This window comes from Scheffersomyces stipitis, chromosome 4 (genome assembly GCF_000209165.1).
Source record: "Scheffersomyces stipitis CBS 6054 chromosome 4, complete sequence".
Classification (NCBI taxonomy): Eukaryota; Fungi; Ascomycota; class Pichiomycetes; order Serinales; family Debaryomycetaceae; genus Scheffersomyces; species Scheffersomyces stipitis.
In genome coordinates, this window is record NC_009044.1 from 1371892 (window position 1) to 1390796 (window position 18905).

The 18905-nt window shown below is 41.3% G+C and overlaps 9 protein-coding genes across 9 annotated transcripts; 4 read left to right on the forward strand and 5 right to left on the reverse strand. All coding sequences in view use genetic code 12, as the record gives it.

The window, feature by feature from the left end:
* Nucleotides 1-22: 22 nt before the first annotated feature.
* PICST_45061 (predicted protein) lies at nucleotides 23-925 on the reverse strand (the record flags this gene model as incomplete). The annotated part of the gene is made up of 1 exon (XM_001384524.1): nucleotides 23-925. A coding segment is annotated over one exon (903 nt), but the record flags the coding sequence as incomplete, so codon positions are not given.
* An 882-nt stretch (nucleotides 926-1807) lies between these two features.
* Nucleotides 1808-2629, reverse strand: PICST_59500 (predicted protein; the record flags this gene model as incomplete). Its single annotated transcript, XM_001384525.1, has 2 exons — nucleotides 1808-2047; nucleotides 2081-2629. Coding segments are annotated over 2 exons (789 nt in total), but the record flags the coding sequence as incomplete, so codon positions are not given.
* A 372-nt stretch (nucleotides 2630-3001) lies between these two features.
* PICST_44644 (predicted protein) lies at nucleotides 3002-3247 on the forward strand (the record flags this gene model as incomplete). Its single annotated transcript, XM_001384184.1, has 1 exon — nucleotides 3002-3247. One exon carries the CDS (start codon nucleotides 3002-3004, stop codon nucleotides 3245-3247), a length of 246 nt encoding a protein of 81 aa, XP_001384221.1.
* A 743-nt stretch (nucleotides 3248-3990) lies between these two features.
* Nucleotides 3991-6000, reverse strand: PICST_31664 (predicted protein; the record flags this gene model as incomplete). Its single annotated transcript, XM_001384526.1, has 1 exon — nucleotides 3991-6000. The coding sequence occupies one exon, from the start codon at nucleotides 5998-6000 to the stop codon at nucleotides 3991-3993; it is 2010 nt and encodes a 669-aa protein (XP_001384563.2).
* A 4139-nt stretch (nucleotides 6001-10139) lies between these two features.
* Nucleotides 10140-11738, forward strand: PICST_44978 (major facilitator superfamily; the record flags this gene model as incomplete). Its single annotated transcript, XM_001384185.1, has 1 exon — nucleotides 10140-11738. The coding sequence occupies one exon, from the start codon at nucleotides 10140-10142 to the stop codon at nucleotides 11736-11738; it is 1599 nt and encodes a 532-aa protein (XP_001384222.2).
* Nucleotides 11739-12591: 853 nt separating this feature from the next.
* On the forward strand, nucleotides 12592-13565 carry PICST_89339 (predicted protein). Its single transcript, XM_001384186.1, has one exon. The coding sequence runs from the start codon at nucleotides 12595-12597 to the stop codon at nucleotides 13444-13446; it is 852 nt and encodes a 283-aa protein (XP_001384223.1). The 5' UTR covers nucleotides 12592-12594; the 3' UTR covers nucleotides 13447-13565.
* Nucleotides 13566-13660: 95 nt separating this feature from the next.
* Nucleotides 13661-14917, reverse strand: PICST_58279 (isopenicillin-N synthase; the record flags this gene model as incomplete). Its single annotated transcript, XM_001384527.1, has 1 exon — nucleotides 13661-14917. One exon carries the CDS (start codon nucleotides 14915-14917, stop codon nucleotides 13661-13663), a length of 1257 nt encoding a protein of 418 aa, XP_001384564.2.
* Nucleotides 14918-15571: 654 nt separating this feature from the next.
* On the reverse strand, nucleotides 15572-17089 carry PICST_45532 (pristinamycin synthase-like protein; the record flags this gene model as incomplete). The annotated part of the gene is made up of 1 exon (XM_001384528.1): nucleotides 15572-17089. One exon carries the CDS (start codon nucleotides 17087-17089, stop codon nucleotides 15572-15574), a length of 1518 nt encoding a protein of 505 aa, XP_001384565.2.
* Nucleotides 17090-17782: 693 nt separating this feature from the next.
* On the forward strand, nucleotides 17783-18389 carry PICST_31669 (predicted protein; the record flags this gene model as incomplete). The annotated part of the gene is made up of 2 exons (XM_001384187.1): nucleotides 17783-17793; nucleotides 17846-18389. The coding sequence occupies 2 exons, from the start codon at nucleotides 17783-17785 to the stop codon at nucleotides 18387-18389; spliced, it is 555 nt and encodes a 184-aa protein (XP_001384224.2).
* Nucleotides 18390-18905: the final 516 nt, after the last annotated feature.

Below are 18905 nucleotides of genomic sequence, written 5' to 3' on the forward strand. Positions count from 1 at the left end.
AATAATATATACGATAAGACACTTATTCAACGGCATCTTCCTTGTCGTTGTCCTGGTAGATGTAGAACTGCAAGAAGATGAAACTATCTTCGAAGATGGTTCCCAAAGAACCCAACAACCAACTTAAATTAAGCAAGATATACTGGGAGTCACTACGGAAGAACAAAATCTGGCCAGCGTAAGTCAAGTTACCCAAGGTAGAGAACAAGAAGAACAACAAGCTCAAGCCATGGACCGACTTCCGGCGGTGGTTCTGGATGATCTGAGGAATACGTGCTCCCAAGTAGAGCAACGCCGACATGTAGCCCATGATCTGAGGACCCAAACGGATATCGTCAGGAGGCAGAGGAGCATCGTCACCTTCGCCAGTGGAAGATCCTCCTAAGAAGAAACCCATCAAGCCGCAAGCAACCACAAAAATCAACGGCAATACGTATTTAATGAATATGCTGTGATATTCTGGTTCCAAGGCAATATCTGTCAAGGTAGATGATCTTCTTCTGAGCAAAGGAGAAGATTCGTGTTCGTGATGGTGATGTTCGTGGTGAGCAGCACCTTCATGTTGGTGGTTCTCGCGATCGTGATGGTGACGTTCGCCTACAGAGCTACTGGTGCTTTTTCTTTTACCGTGGCTGTGGTGGTGTTTTGGGAAAATGTGGGTATAGTAGAAATAGGAAGCAATGATCAAGAAGTCAGCAATACAGAACCATACGGCAAGGAAGATGACTTCAGGAAGCAAGCCCGCCCAGATTGAACCCACCAAGTTGAACACATCGCCCATGAACCAGATGCAAATGAAGCCAATAGCAATGCCTTCGGCAGACTTCAATCTCCATTGCTCAATAAGCTGAGGCATGAGAAGAACTATCCAGCATGCCAACGAAGTGGAGCCCATTACTCCCGAAACTTGTTTTCTCCATGGAGAAGCGTCGGCGCCTTTGCCCAATACCGTAATCGAGTCCTGTAACAACCAGGCTACTGCTGACAACGCCATTCTATGATTTTGCCGATTCTAACGGTTTTTAGCTTTATGCCTTGAGAAACAAAAAGACATTTACTTTATGTGAGTCAAAATTACATTTGAAATATTCATTTGCATAGAAAAAAATTGTTCGATGCGCGACTAATCTGGTAGCAATTTCCGCATCGAGATAGCGAGATCAAGCAATTCTGAAGTAAAGAGAGCTTTGCCGAGCTGAACATTTAGGATAGAAGGAAGCTCATAAATTCCTACAAATAGTGCCATTATTGGTGGTACTAACATTATCAATCAGTCTATTTTGATTAATTTCAGTTCAATTGGCGCTTTAGGCGAATTATGTTGCATTTTGCAATCGTACGCACCTCATAATCTCTATGGGAACATCAGCAAATTAGATAACTTTATGGAGCTATTCACATTTTATTCTACCATTAATATCAAGCAATCTGGAATATGTCTTCCAGTCTTAGTAAATTGTGATAGTAGGAATAAATCACGTCTCTTTAGAAAACCAATGCTTGTTTACAATATTCGTAGTACATCATTTCTTAGAATACACTTTTGCTATAGTACATAATCTTACACTAAAATACACTAGTCCAGCTCCTCTTTATCGGACTCTCGACGAAGACTCTGCGATATACTCTTCAACGTCTCCACTTGCGAGAGCAGAACCTCGCTTGGCAAGAAATTCTCTCTCATCAATTGACTCCCATCGATGCCTGCACCACCATCGTCCAGGATTCTGAACGAAGCTTCTGTGACTTTTCTATGCTCTCCATCTTGGTCTACATCCATAGCATCGTCTTGGCCCTTATCTTGCTGCTGTAATATCTCCATTGATTTGCTGTCGATATACCTGTCTCGAAGATTCGGCAAAAACTGGATCTGGTTCGAGCCGGAGAGCTTCAACTTTTCTGAAAGTCTATTTGTCTGTGAAATTAAATCATCCACCTGCTGAAGCAAGAAATAGAGAGTCTCATCAATGGGAGACAACGACTTCAATGCTTCACGCGCCTTTGGCGAAAGCTGTGGTTTACTGCTGTTGGTATTGTCAGTATTACCCTCTTCCAGAATGACCTTCTGGCTTAAGAAAACCAAATTGTTTCTGAAGAGTCGCAATATCTTTATCACTTTGCGTGCTTTGATGATCTGGAGTTTCAATATCTTGCGCAATTGCGCTTCGAGCCTTATGTTATTTACTAAGGACGAGATTTTCTCGTCAAGTTCCAGTTTTCGCAAAGAAGCTTTATCTGTAAACTCAATGCCTTCGTGATGCTTTAACTTAATCCAGCCGTCTTCTACAAGGTCATGTGGCAACGTAAATATGTTTCTCAACGTGTACAACTCGAACTTGTCGAAATTGCGATCTACCTGACTCTCCAATAACGTCTCCAACTTAGCTGTGCCTATTTTGATTTCATCGCTCGTCACAAGTCTGAACACATCACTTGAATCCTTGCCTGCTTTCAAAGCATGCTCTTTTCGTTCCTGTAAATACGATTCAACCCCCAGAGTGCACTTATACATGATCTCGTTGACGGCGTTTATCACATCGTCTACTAAAGCCAATGGAGGAAACCCAAAGTGCTCTGTAAGAAGTGAAGTCACCCGGAAATCGATACTGCTACCAGAAACGTCAGCCATTTTGGAAAGGGCCCGGTTTTATTTTCTTCTGGCGACTTTTGTGGCGACCCACTTTCTAAGTATATCAACTTGTATTAGCGAATGTTGAAGGAAAGGCAGACACCTATTTATCCCGACCACTATAAACAAACCCGGTCTATATTCTTTTCGCATAATGATCACATGACAAAGAACATGTGAATCACTAATTCATATTTCCATTTCCATTTCCAATTTTTTTCATTTCAGTTCAAGAATGATCACATGATAGAACCATCACGTGACAATACACCAGCCAATGAAAAAACTACAAAACCAATTCCATAATCCAGAACCGTCTACTGCTTCAATACTCCAGCTTCCAGCCCACTCTAGATTGTTCACAACTGCAAGATGGCCGGAACATTGAGACCTGATCCCGAATTCCAGAGATTCAACCTCGCCAAAGAAAACTTGGGTAACTACTTCAGATTTAAGCCAAGATCTGCTGTGTTCAACGTAGTCTTCATGGGTTTAGTTCCTTTGGGGTTGACTATTGCTGCTTACAATTTGGAAGGACAAGTTGGTTTCTTTAGAAAATTCAGAAAAGAAAAGATTCTTGGAGGTGACGACTATGTTCCAAGAGACAAAGACTTGTAGAGGAAGATTTCACTTTGAGTTTTTCACATTGTAGTATAGAATTGCAATTAATGGTTGTTACTTCAAGTCTTGAAGACTGAAGTAGCTGCTCATTCATCATCAGCATAGGAACGTTGGTTATATTAACGTTGGTTATTTTATAGGCAGCATTCAATAAACATTTTAACAGAGCATGGTGTAGGAAGTCAATGTTCATCAGGATATGAATGTAACTTTAGTGAAGTGTAGTACTCAGAATAGCTCTATAGACTCTAGTATGAAATAATTGAAATAATAGCTCAATACGATTGGAATTTAAAGAGGCCATCTGTCAAAATATGAAGAGTAAATGATGGTCTTGTAACCATCTTATAGAATTTTATTCTAATCGTCTAATGGTTTTTCTTACTTCCTATTTATGTGCAATTCAATTCATATAATATTCTTTTAAGTCTCCCAATGGAGGCCATCTTGTATCGAACAAGAAGCGATGGCTAGAAACTAATAAAACTTAAATAGAGAACACATAAATAAATAAAACAAAACCGGCAAACCTATACCGACATCTGTTTGCGAATCCTTGTCTTATAGCTGTAGAATTGAAGAGTAATGTCCTTTGAACTATCTGAGTTTTATCCTTAAATTACTGAAGTTTTATCATTTAAACTTATGTTTTATCCTGTACCTTTTGACTTTAACGACGTTGGAATTATCCGAGTAACCAACGTTTAACCTGTGGATTGTATCCATTCTATTGGTGTAATCTAACGTTTCTTTCCATTCATATCGAGCTGAAACTCAACCAAGCCTGCTTGCATGTTCTTCAAGGTTCGTGGAGAGTCCTTGAGCGACAGATGTGTGAAGCCATCGTACAGCAGCTGAGATGTTCCCAAGCTCTTGAAGTTTACTGAAGACTTCGTCTTTCTTAACGGAGCCGGAACCGATGTGTAACTGGAACTGAGAGATTTGTTGATCGATTCTCCGTTTTCGTATACAAAAGAGAAGTGGTTCCCCAATGCAAATATGGGAATTCTTTGTGAACACTCACTGAAAGAGAGCAGCGTGGGCTTAGACTTTTTGGACGGCGTGTCCAATATCAATGTCGACTGTGACTTGGCCATGTTTACCTTGGAATTAAATATGAAAGTTGACGAGGTAGAAGTAGAAGAAGCCGAGTTTCCACTAAACGAGCTAGCCTTTTTCAACACCTTCTTATTCACCTTGGAAGTGCTTTTCTTCTTGGGTGTCTTTACTGAATTGCTACTGCCAGTCGGCGAAGACTCTGAGTTTGAGCTGTTATTCACGCTTGTAGGCAAAGTATCTTCGCTAATGCTTGCAAGTCTCTCCTTTTCAGGAGCAGACTCCAAAGCAGCTGGCTCGCCAAAGATATCGTTGAAGTCCTTGTGGATATGGTCTATGTCGATATCTTCAGAAGAAGAGCGATCGTCACAGTCAAAGTCGATAAACTCAGAAATAAGATCGTCGGTAGGCTGCTCACCTTCTAATAGAGCATGTTTCATATTCTCAAACGGATCTGAGTTAAGAATATCGTCTACGGTTAACTCGGATTCATGTTTTACAGCTGAACCTCCATTGCTTGACGAGTTCTGCGGACTCGTCATCTCAATGGTGGTAGGCGATTCATTCTCATAAATGGTGGAGTTTCCACCAGGAGAAATCTCAGTTGAGGTTACTGTGCACGGCGTTTCCATTATAGGCGACTCCAACTTAGCCGAAGCAACTTCTTTCTTTTTCTTTGCAACTGAGCTCGATTTCTTTTTAGTCAAACCAGGTTTTTTCTTGGGCGTCTTGGGCGTATTTGGTGATCTAGGAGTCTTCACAGCTTCCAGAACTGGAACTTGTGCAACGTTCTGGACTTGCTGTTGCACTACTTTTGTATTATTGTTAAACTGTCTCGCAAGAAGTTGTTGTTGCTGTTGGAACTTCTGCTGAATATGGGACTGCAAATGCTGCTGTAAATGCTGTTGTTGAAGCTGTTGGTTTTGAAACTGTTGATTCTGAAATTGTTGATTCTGTTGCATTTGCTGATTTTGTAGTTGTTGCTGATTCTGTTGATTCTGATTTTGTTGTTGATCTTGCTGCTCTTGTATTGTCCTAAACTGTTGAACCTGTACCATGTGTTCTTGGATGGGATTCATCTCCAATGACAAACCAAGTCCTACAGTAGGGCTACTCTTCAAAAAATCGTTCGACGACTGAATGGGCGAATATTGAACCACAGTTGGCGAAGAGTTGTTCCAGATTGGTGAGCTTTGAACAACGTACTTGCCAGTATTATTGACTCCAGGAGTGATTGGTGAAAATGCCATAGCACCATTGGCATTACCCATGGGCGTTCCCATTACAGGAAAAGTGGCCGTGGGAGGTCCATTCGTTACAGGCGTAAAGAAAACAGGTTGGTTCTGGCCAACAAACGTCGGACTCACTTCCAGTTTTGGTGTTTGGAAATACAGCTGTGGAGCTACTTGAGGAGTGATATCCAACCGGGAAGATGGAGGGAACGCTCCCGAGACCGGTGACGGAGTCAAGGAGTTACTACTAGGGTCATTATGACTGATGTGATTATTGATGTGACCCATACTATTGATGTCGTTATTCACATTATTGATCATGGTATGGTTGATATCGTTGAGGTTATTGTGTTCCATATTCATTCCAGAGAAGCCCATCGGCATCTGGCCGTTATGTGCCAACGGGTTGCCTTCGTTGAACAGCGGCATAGCTGTGGGCATATACGGAATGTTGATATTCATGCTATAACTTTCTAGGTTCGACTAAATGGGCTCAAGGATTAGAAATTTGAAATTTGAAAAATTGGAATTTGATTGAAAAATCAATTTGGGTATAAGAACGAGCGACTGAAGCGAATGAGGGTATGGAACCGTGGGGAAATACGAGATTATATGAGTCTGAATGGTGATAATGGTAGCGATTATAACGATAACAGTGAGGAATATGGTCGTATATCTATTGTCTGCTTTATCTTAATCTTATCTAAGAGTTGAACGAAGGAAGTAGTGCGATCACTGGATTCACTCAACTAGGTAAAACAAACAATATATAAACGGACAGCTGAGGCAGATGGAACAACACAGACGACGAAAACAACGACGATAGACTCGACTGCTACTAAAAGAAGCTTCCTTCTAGAAAAAAGGAGTAGAAGAATTGGCCCTTTCCTGGTATATAACTTTGGGAAAGAGGAGTTCAGTTTTTTCTCCCAGGTCTGTGTGAAATTTGGTGATACTCGCACTCCTGCAGACAGTCGTCCCATAGGGAGGGCCGCCGCATGAAGCCAGTCTCAATCAAGCATTGCACCAGCAATAGAGTTAGACTATCGGCTGGTGGGTAATTCCGGTGGAGGCTTCGAAGCATGGCCAGAAGGAGCGGTGTGGATATTTGGTTGATTCTTGGTGGTAGAACGAATTACGAAATCGCTGAAGAAATGTAAGAGTACTTTTTCAAGCTCCGAAACCTGTCTCTGCACCGACTGTTCAGGAAATTCCATCCTGGAAAATTACCGGACTACGAGATTGGCTACGAAAATTATGATCTACACTAGCTTATTAATTAACTAGCCAAAGATGATAATATTAGCTGTAACTACTAAAGATCAACATGGTTGGTGATCCATATAGTGCAGTTCTCCTGACCGGAACCTCCTCTCTCATTTCTTTTCTTCTCTACAGAATCTATACTTGGATGGACGCATGTTCCGGCCCTGCCCTCGAATTTGACTTGATTCCTACTAGATGGTGCCAGATTTTTCACACGCGGTGTCGCCGTGTTTGCTCCGTCGAGGCGGATTGCTTTCCTCGATGCAATGAACAAGACCGTAGTCTCTTTCTCCGTGGGAGATTCTCTTTTTGCGATTGTACTATAGTCTCTCTTAGCCCTCGGAAATGGGCACATATCAGCTCATCTCATCTTGTTCTCTTACCGATATTCCCAAATACCACTCCATTTTTACCCGAAACACCGAAAAGTTTCTCTGCTTCGTGCTCCATCGATGGTGGCGGCCTACATTAGCCAGGAGGATAGCCTTTGCTAGCGTCAAACTATGGCAGCAGTCACTGGGTGGTTTCTCTCCGCCTCGACTCCTCGGAACTGCAGATACAGTTTCCGGTATAATTACCCTCGGAACAGCCCCCTCGTTCCCCGGCAATAGCTAAAATCCTAAATGCCATCTCAAGTAATCTAAACTACCCGCTAGCACTTTTCTCGAGACTCTCACTGCAAGCTGCTTGTTGCGGCAGGTTCAAATTGCAACCATGGCAATTATCAAGCAATTATGAGCGCTGTGAAATAATAATGCAGATTACACATTTTTCACTTAGATTGTAAACCGAGATAGCCGTCTTCAACCTATTCACACTAAGCTCCATTTGCCTCAGAGTAGCCATCTACAAGCTGTAAAGCTTCTCTACCAATCACGTGAAGCGTGGCCTCCCTTGGCAAAATTTTATGGAATTGTTGAGTGCTTCTGGTGCTACATGTGATAACCTTAGGTTATCTACACACCCTCGGAAATGTGCTAATTCAATCTAATAGTTATACCGATACGGTTCATGATTCGCTGCTAATTTTAGCTGGCTTTAATGCATTTCATTTCGTCTATATTTTTGTCGACTCCATGCCACTCTCTCGGGTGAAGTTAACCTTCTGTTCGTTTACCACATTTTCGTATTTTACATTTGCATTATAAACTGATCCCGAGTTCTTACCCCTGATCAGCCGAAGTCATTAGAGCAAATTAACGCAATTAATGCAAATAATTGCCCATGTCGATATTCATCGGAATTAATCTGGCATTCCTTAGCGCCTCCTCTTGCTCGGAATATGTCAGACTTCTGAATCATCCTCTTGTAATAAACAAATAGCATCCGCCTCCTTTTCCTCAGTAATTTGACAACTGAATCATCTGCAAAATGCGTTTTCAGTACATCTTGAATTTTGCAAAATCAGCAGTAGTTTCAGTTTAATCCTTTCGTAGTTTGTACAAATCAGTGAATTTTACTCCACTGGGTCGGTGGTTTCGGGAGTACCTTTGACGCTGAGATTGTTTACACCAGACTATCTTGCATCATGTTAGGTTTATTAGTAGTCAAGTTACTCGGTAGGATCACCTGCTATTTTCTTCATGGAATCTTTTAGTCTACCGATTCCACCATGAAACTGCAGTAGTGCTGTTTATCAACTACATTCGGTGCCCGAGACTTTGTGGCATTTCCATTTCTCGAACATTTTGCAATTCATACCCTTCGAATTGGCTACATTGTATCTTGTGACGACAGTATAAGTTGTATGGGCTATGCTATCGACAATTTATTCTAGACTTTAAACTATTTGGTGTGTTTTTGCCGCAGGCGTTATTCATAGACTTCTATATTCTTGCCTCGTCTAATTCAACTTGCGAAAAATCTGTGCTTGGCCGTCTGAATATTAAATATTCAGAGCCTCCAATTCTATTGTAATTCAATATCGAGGCAATTAGAGGCCATTGGGAACAATAGTGTCTCGCCTTTTGGCGGATATATTTTTGTATCTTGAAACATGAGTTGCCATTTCGTGCCAAAAGGTTCAAAACTATGATCGGTTAAGAGTTGCAGCCTATATAAAATCACGAATTTACAACACCAATTGCATTTGATATGCTATTCAACAAATCGGACGAACACATGGAATAAGTCCAATTGTATTATTAAAGAATATATTCCATACTTGAACGAAGGGAAGAACTTTACGAGTTTTCAATGGAATACTCGCCCGAAGCTACACTTCTGGGTGGCTGAAAATTTACGCAGAATTGGGTCTAACAATTACAGAGCTTAGAGCTTTCAAAAGAATCACTTGCTGTTGCAAATTTTATTGTCATCTGCCACAACTGTTGCGAGCTTACAACACAATTGAGTTTGAGCTTTCAGCACTATTACCATGTACTTATCTAAAGCGTAATTAGTAATGTAATGTTTGTAGCATCCAGGGCTCGGAACTGCCATCTCCGAAACTTGCACCATCGACAGTTCCATTTGGCGACTTGGAACTGGCTAATATCATGTAACCTGAAACTCCAGATATCCGAGCTTGTACTTGGGATTTGTAAAGCATTATGTAACAATTTTCGTATCTACCAAGATAGTTCCAGAGATCTGCTGAAGTTAGTTTTTCGAACTCATTCGTCCGTATTACGAATTGCCACAAGGTAGAACTAACCGAAAATTGCACCAAACTAAATGGACATAGAATACAATGTTCCAGTCTAGCCCCTTAACAGAGCTGTCGTGGAGAAGTGGTGGTGAATATGTACCGCAATATATTCCCATCTGGGCTCTAAGACCGAGTTATGCACATAATTAATTCAAATTAGGAGAGCTCGGGAAGAACTCCAGATGGAACTCCTCTTATCTTAACATCTTGATACTTTCAATTATGATGGAAAAGAGCCCCTTTTCTAGAAGATAAGCCTGCCATACATACATTCGGCTAACTGCTAGCTTGCTGGCACTATCACAATATCAAAATATACATTCCTTTGCTGCTGGATCTCTCTTCGTTGTGGACCTGTCAAATATCTAATTAATAATCAAAAGCACGGAATACAGAATTATTTTTTCGGACAGTGCTGCGATTTCCTGATGAAGCCGTGCCATAGCTTTCCATTATCTGCACCATTATCTGTCTGGAACTGTGGAGAAAAACACTTTTGTTGATCAATTCATCGGAGGAACAAGACTACTGTTGAAGATCCAAAGGTGTAACCGGTTTTGCTTTCAGTTGTCAATTCTCTTACTTGGCAATTGCTCTTCAGACCCAGACTTTACTGTAGTTCACATTTTTGCAATCGTTTCCAGCTTCTGGTTTTCAATATATACGTCCCATAACTTATAGCAGTATGACCACCAACAAATTCACCATCCAAGAGCAGCTAAGTGGTTTCCCTGTATTCCAGATGGTTATCATAGGATTTCTCCGACTAAGCGAGCCCATCGCCTTTACTTCGATGTTCCCCTACATCTACTTCATGATCAAGCATTTTGATATCGCAGAGGACGATGCCCAAATTTCTACTTACAGTGGATATTTAGCAGCTTCCTTCTCATTCAGCCAGTTTCTAAGCACAGTACACTGGGCAAAGGCTTCAAACAAATATGGGAGGAAAACTATACTATTGTGTGGTTGTGCTGGAACAGCATTTTCCATGATAATCTTTGGTTTGAGCAAAAACTTTTACATGGCTCTATTTGCTCGACTGTTGATGGGATTGCTCAATGGTAACGTCTCTATCATGAGAACAACAGTGGGAGAAATCGCTCACGAAAATAGACATCAAGGTCTTGCTTTCAGTAACCTTTCCCTCCTTTGGAGTTTTGGTAAATGTATAGGTGGATGGTTGGGAGGAGTGCTTACGAGTACAAAAGTATCAAAGTCTTCTACTACAAAGCTACTGAGAGCAGATGAAGGGTTGTTTTCGCGTTACCCATTCCTCCTTTCAAACGTGGTGGTTGCAGTATTGATATTGATATTCATCGTTATAGGCTGGCTTTTCTTGGAAGAAACTCATGAGGAGAAAAAGTATTCCAGAGATATTGGACTAGAAGTAGGAGATGCGCTTAGACGTCTGTTGGGATTCCAAGTACCCGAAAGACCCTGGAAACTGAGAGGACAATACTTTGAAGTGGGACAACCCCTATTGGATGAAGAGATGGAAGACAACTCGGTCATAGAAATGCACAACTATCCCCACAAGGGTAAACTGAGTCGAGTAGACATCTCAGATGCTGACGCCTCACAAAGTGAAACTGATACAGAAGCAGAACATGAGCTGATAATACCATTGGCCGTAAGGAAGTGCATAATAAGCAATTTTATGTGTTCCTTCCAGAATTTGATCTACGTCGAGTTTTATCCAGTCTTACTAGCTAAAGCACTTCGAGTAGAAGATTTAAAATTCCCGTTTCATATTAAAGGAGGGTACGGCTTCAGTGCTGCAGAGATCGGAAAACTTTTATCTATAACAGGGTTAATTGGGGTAGTTCTTGTTTCATTACTTTTTCCTGTAATTACCAAATATTGCAGAACTGATCTTGGGTTCAGGATAGGATTGTCCATAAATCCCATTATCTACTTCTTTTTACCGTTATATGTGTTCACACTGCACAAGTACAATGAGGCAATGCCCAAATATGTCACCGGGTTATTACTATACTTGAATAGTAGCGTAGTTTCCTTCGCTAACGGGATTACCTTCGCCCAAAATCTAATTTTGATTCACAGGGCATCTCCAAAGAAGCAAAGAGCGTTAATAAACAGCTATGCCATGACAGTCACCGCCTTAGCTCGGTGTGCTGCCCCAATAATTTGGGGGTGGATTATTTCTAAGTTTGATGCGCAGGGTTATGGTGGGATGTCGTGGTGGGTTCTCTCAGTGTGGTCAATAATGACATTTTCACATTCGCTTTTCATCCATGAGACTGATGCGGAGGAGACCTAATTCGAGCCAAGCTATATGAAATATATGATGCAATAGAAAACGACAGTGTTAGCGAACGCCCTAGGATCTCGAAAAATGGTAATACGAGAAATGACCTACAGGTATGAGAATTTGTATCCCCATATGGAAAATTAGACTAGACTAACGGGTAGCACCTGAAATATTTAAACTATTGATAGCTGGTACCACTGGATGTAACCTAACCAATCTATTCTTCTCTTTCATTCTGGTTTCTATTTCATTCTGCTGTATTCCACTATTAAACAAGTGCTGCAGCCTCCCTGTCAACCAATCAGCCGTTCACTTTAAGCCAGCCACTTCTCTCTTCAACAAGGTATAAACTTTCTGCTTGAAGATGTGCTACAATGCTAGATTCACTTTATAGCCAATACCTTGCTAATTACCTTTGTAAGTAGATTTCTCGATCTTTTTGTTCTGCATGTATGAATGTGGAGAGGTTGAAACTTGCCTAATTGGGAAATTTTTAACTTTTTTTGCGCCCATTCTTTTCCCTTCAAGGAAATGATTTTTATATCGAGAACAATGAACGAGCTTTCAAATACTACAATTACGCGATCTGCTTGAAGTAGATCTGCATCTTCCAAGATGAATTGCAACACAAAGATGGTATATGTTGGAAAAACGATGGTGTTCGCTAACGAAGTTGTTTATTCTTTCTGCTAGGAGTCCTAAAAAAAAATTGAGAAATTACCGTATCCAGAAGGAACCCTTCTGTATTTGAAAAGATTCTTCCCAGAGTCATATATATATAGTTGGTTTTCTTCGCTTAGTCCTCGAATATTAGAATTCTTCATTCACATCTTCTTCTAGGGAGCAATTGACAAATAGAAAGAAAATGAAGTTATTGTACACACTTATCTCGTTATTCTTGATAACGTTCTCGGTAGCCAGTCCATTGGGCCCCGAGTTGGACGCTGTGCTTGCTGCCAGAGAAGAGCCAGATCTTTCTGAATTGATTGACTTTGTGAACAACCTTAACAATGAGAAGAAAGGCACCACTCTTTCGAAGAGATCCACTGAAAACGTCGCTCTTACTCAAGCTTTCACCGCCTTGAACAAGAGTGGACAAGGTGTTGCTATCGTAAAGACCTTTGCTACTAACCCTGCCACTCAATCGACTACAATTGATGCTATCAACTCCTATTTGCAACATGAGGACTTGACTACCCTTTTGGTTGCACTTGATGAATCTAACTTGGCTGTTGACGTTGTCATGCAAGCATTCATTGACAACAAATTCCTCCCAGGTTTGTGGACAATCATTACTACCTTGTGGGACAATGGTACTATTCATTTCAAGAGAGGTCTTCTTGACTCCATTGGTAATATTATTGGTGGAATCTTTGACAGTGCCCAGCAAGCCATTATTGATTCCATCGTTTCCTTGGTCGCTCAGGTAGCTGATCCAGGTTCCATCTGTATCTCTCTTGAAAAGTCTGGATTGGGTGTATCAGTTATTAGGTCTGCTGTCGAAGATTCGGACATGCAATCTTTCACAATAAAGTTGGTCACCACTATCATTGATGACAAGACTATTACCTTGGATTCTTTGACGACAGCATTGAAAGGTTCTTCTCTTATCTCTAACACTTTCAACAAGATTATCGGAAACTCCACATACAGAAAGATTATCTTCGTCTGGATTGTCAACAAGTTGGTCGGTTTAATCTCTTGGTTCTTCGGTTAAATACCAGAACACTAAAAATCTAATTACTTATTCATGAATCTCATTTTCGAAAATCTCGTTCTCCTTATTTATTTTCCTAAATAATTGCAAATATAGCAAATATACCATTTTATTGATTTATATACAAATCCACTAGTCATTTTGTTTGTATGTCCATGACTATAAAATACTAGGTCCGTTACCTTCCAAGCTGTGTTCCGCTAATGGAAGACAATCAGATTTCAATTACTTTGAATCTCTTTCTTGCCTCTTCGAGAGTGAAGTTGGCTTCAGCTTGATGCCACCTCTCATGTAGTCTTCCGTACAACAAAACCAAGTTTGGTTCATCACTATTGGAATCATTGACTGCTTTTCTGCCAAACAACAGTCCCTTAATACTATACCAATCTTTGAACGTGATCTTTGCCCATTCATCTGGTTTCAGGAATCCCAACCTTGCCAATTTAGGAGAGTCCAATGCTTCAGGGTCTACAATGGAGATGTTTTTTGGACTTGAGAAGTATATCAATACCAATCTTCTGTAGTTCTTTTGATCTTCCGGAGGTGAGACAACTCTGTGAATCGATGACTTGAAGTATCCCCCAGTGATGAACTCCATGGCATCAGCAATATTGACAATAAAGGCATTAGGAGTGTGGCCAACATATCTCCATTCTCCAGTGAAGTAATCTCGAACTTGTAAAGATAAAATTGGTTGAGAAGTGATGAATGTGAATCCGCCAGAATCAGAATGACCCCTGAGCCAGTTTTTCCCTACCTTAGCCTCGTCTTCTGCTTTCATATTGTGGTACAACATGAACCTGCCAGCACCTTGACCAGATCTTTCGAAGTCATTTTCTTCAACACTGTAGTACAATTTCCAGATTGTTCCTTCAGGGATCTCTAAAATGATATCACACAAGTAGGTGATCTTTTTCAAGACATCGTTATGCAAATACCTGAAGTATCCAGCTATTTCTTCCAAATGTGCTTTGACTAAGGGATGGTGGTTGTTCTTGGAATCGTCGAAGAACGATGGATGTAACATATTGTTCAAGTTGTAATGAACAATTGAATCATGAACACCGTTTCTCATGGACCAGTAGCCTTTGGGTTTAAAACCAGCACCTCTTTCAGCGCCAACAGACTTAGTTCTGTCTTCAAGATCAGATTTCCATGCTCCAGCCAAATATGGACCTTGCTCTTCAGCAGGGATTTCCAAAAGTGATTGGGCGATAGCCTTCAAACTCTCGAATCTCTCTACATCTATGCCATGATTTACAACAGAAAAGAATCCAGAAGTGGAAATTGACTTTTCCAATTGGTCTGCCAACTTCTTCCTGGTTTCAAAATGTTCTGATCCATCCTTGTAGAGAGACAAATCAAGAGCATCCAACTGGACTGGCTCTATATCAGACTTCGAAAGCGGAGCTTCTATGAATGGCCGCACGTTATACTTCTTATCTATTTGCTCTACTTCCAGCTGAGTCATTTTATCAAAATATAAGGTGAAGATCGAGTAGACTATCAGTGTGTAACAAAAGGTTCTTAATTTCTATAACCTAAAGAGTGATATAACTAGGGACTATTTTACTTAAATATCTTAGCCATCCCCGACTCCGCAACTTGGCTCATATTGTTCCTGCTAATTATTACGTCTTAACTACTACACTGTGGCTCCTATAGTATTAATTGATTTCGTGAACCAACTTCCTTTCTGTAGAAATGCCAGTTGTTAACCATGGCCCCCGAGCCGATCCGACAAACAAAGTGCAAAATTTCGCAATCACAGCTGCTGCCACAATTTCCTAAATAGACAACTTGATGCGGTACAGTTGTAATTGAGCAATACGTCCCAGCACACAATTGGCCAGAATGGCCGTTGTAGTAGTAGTAGAACGTTCCAAATATTGATCGTTTGATCTCACGAGACTATGTCTTAGCCGTCAACGGGAATGAGAAGGGCCACTTTCTCCATTTTTCTGTTTAATCAAGTGAAAAAAAAAAATTTCGCAGCTAATTTGCTCGCCATTCTGCTCTGCCTATAGCAATAATCTTTATATTTAGTTCATAAATAGGGTCTCTATAGATAGAGCTACTGTACTAATTGTTCCCTTCTATATACGTGAAATCGACCTTGGCCGTTCTATTTGTGGAAACTGAAGTTCTCCTCCACAGTCTTCTGTAACTTTGCTTCGAACTCTTCCTTAGTCTCACCTGCCTTCCATCTTAAATTGTAAGCTGGATGTTCAGGCTTAAGGAACGTAGGATCTTCTCCCTTTGTACCGTAAAGGTTTTCTCTGAATGTAAGGCCTTCCTTAGGATAGTCTTCCCAAGCCAAACCACGTTCTCTCAATACTGGAAGTAAAATATCGACAATATCCTCAAAACTACCTGGAGTAATGGCATAAGTGAAGTTGAACCCGTCAACACCAGAAATGTCCACCCATCTCTCGATTTCGTCTGCTACCTCTTCAGCACTTCCGTAGAAAAGTACTCCTGAACCACCTGTGGAAACCAGATTGGCAATGTATGATCTGGTTTTCTTGACGTTTTCGGGGTCTGTAGGCAACTTCTTAGTCCAGTTTTCTACAAAACTCTTTACTGCGTTACTTTCCACTTGGTTCAATTCTTGTTCCCACTCGTATTCGTTGAGATCGATACCGGTCCATCCTCCAAAGAGAGCCTGTGCTCCTTCGACGTCGGAATAACTCTTGTATTCCAAGAACTTTTCTACGGCTTCGTCATGTGTCTCTGCGACTATTACAGTAACCAATTGAACAACTTTGACATCATCAGGGTTTCTGCCATACTTCTTGACAAGTTCCTTCAACTTTTTGATCTTTACGCCCAACCCTTCTGGGTTCAAACCGTTGATAAAAACAGCTTCGGCGTTTCTGGCAGCGTACTCAAGACCAGATTTAGAGGACCCAGCCTGTAAGATAACTGGCAATCTCTGAGGAGAAGGCTCTGTGATATTTGGGCCAGGGACCTTGAAGAACTTACCTTCGTAGTTGATTTCTCTAATCAAGTCGGGATCGGAGAAGATTCCTCTTTCCCGGTCCAACTTGACGGCGTCGTCTCTCCAAGAAGACAAGAACAATTGGTAAACTACTTCCAAATATTCTTGGGCTCTAGCGTATCTTTCTTCGTGAGGAGGTAACGATTCTCCATTCAACAAGTTCCTAGCAGCACTGTCCAAATAAGAAGAGACGATATTCCAACCAACTCTCCCGTTTGTCAAATGGTCCAAGGTAGCCAATCTTCTTGTGAAATGATATGGAGCTTCACTGATAGTACTCGAAGTAACTGCGAAAGACAAGTTCTTGGTCACTGCAGCCATAGCAGCAATTACAGCACTAGGTTCGTTTATGGGCCATTGGGCTCCAGAGGTAGCAGCAGGAGTCAAATTACGAGGACCTTTGTATACGTCATAGGGACCCAAGACATCAGCAATGAAGAGCGCATTGAACTTTCCTCTCTCAAGCAATTTGGCTAAGTTAGTCCAGTACTCAATCTTGTTATAGTCCCTGGACTTGTCCTTGGGGTGCTTCCAAAGACCAGGCCATTGGAGCCCAGGAGTTCCCATATCAAAGGCATTGATGATGATAGGCTTTCTGGATTTGACAGTTTCAGTTTTCTGTTTCTTAGTTACAGGAGCCATTTTTCGTAATAAAGAAGTTTGGGAGTGAAAAATTTACCCCAGCTTCAAATCCTGGGTTTTCAATCCATATTTAACAGTCCGATTTAGTCATATTATTGTGGTGCTAGTGGTGTAGATCTTCGAGGCTATCAAGATGCAAACTGTGGCTTCTTGCACCTAATAAGCGGTTGCGAAAACGGCCTAGTCCAGCCGAGACTGAGCCGAAGGGACCCGAAATGGCACGACTTTGATCAAGACAAAGATGTTACGACTTGTCTGGAGATATTCAAAAGAACAGATCGGAATTGCGTTCATTGGGCAGAGATGGTGTCATTGTCTTCAGCTGGCTAATGTATGGTAATCTTGTATGATGGTGCAATTGCAGTCCCAAAGGCGAAAAAACAGATCTAGATCAAAGCGTAAGAACATACGACTCCACTGTAACCTTGAAAGTTGCGATTGTGTTCTGTAGCATTCCTATTGTCGACGAGAGTTTTTGTGATTTACTTGGAGTATGTCATTTTTGCGGTCGAGATTATAATCATTTTCTGTAGAAAAATTTCGCAGCCTAATGAGAGTCTAAAAAGCCAACTCTACTCAAATGCATCTTTCACTATTTATCCACTTTTTCTCTTTCCATATTGCCGACAAATTTGAAGTCGTTGTTGGTTTGACCTTTTCTTGTTACTTTCCAATCTAGTTCTACTGTTGTTGATGTCTCGAGTGTAAGACCTACCGCACCATTTTAGCCGCTCTTCAACCACTAACTCTATGTAGCAGACAGCGTGGGATTCTTACAGAACCCATACGGCCCAGCGTAAGAAGATTGACTCTCAGAGAAAATCTCTCGTTTAACGTAGTTCCAAATGCCTCTGAGTGGAATGAATACAAAAATGAGTACATCGCCAGGATTTCCATTCCGCTGCCAAAGAATAAAGAAAATGAACCCGTAAGACCTCAGAAAAGAATAAGGAAGAAGAAGAATTTCTCTCCTCCGCCATCCCAGGATAACGAAGAAGAGAAGAATAAGAGAAGAAGCAACAGGTCGAGAATGGCACCCAAGGTGTTTGAAGATTTGACTAATCTTCCGGAAGAAAAGCCTGCTGTCATAGCCTACAACAATTCCAATACCCCCAAGTACTGGGGAATGTTCTACAATGTCCAGGTGGGAGACAAAATACGGAGACAGTGCAAGTTCTGCCCCTTACGGTATAACGATCTTAAGGGGTTCAATCGACATTACCAGAATTTCCATCTAGGAGGCAAAGGCGATTCCAATAGGACCGAATCTACTGGTAAAGTAGCCGCTTCTGAAACGTGATTCTTAGTAACTGGTGAAAGGCTTAGTGGTGAGGATTCTCGTCTGAGCTATACTCTATTAAGCCAAGCTTTTAAGAACAACTTCAGCCCATAGCTTGAAACAGAGATAACAAACACTGCTAGCCGTGGGTGCAAATAAAGCCATTCACAGGCATTTCGGAAAAGTTTCCAGGGTCCCGACCGATATCGCCGAGTCCATTTTGAAACACAATCAAGTCGGATAGGTGGCCGGGATGGGTAACCGAAGTGCCGAACAAATTTCCACCGGAGCTCCATTATTTCTACAATTCTACAATAATACCATTTCGCTACATAATCTCTGTATGTGGGGTCCTTCTTGTGAAGCTTATTGGCAAAAATTGTTTCTCCTTTTCTTTCCAGTTTTCTGTTCTCAAGAAAAAACGCTGTTCGGCTGGGAGTCATGATAAAGTCTGAAAGCTCTAATTCTATCAGTTCCTGAAGGAGAAGACTTCACGATAGGGCTGGCTGCAGGACCCCCACCCAGGCTATGGTAGCA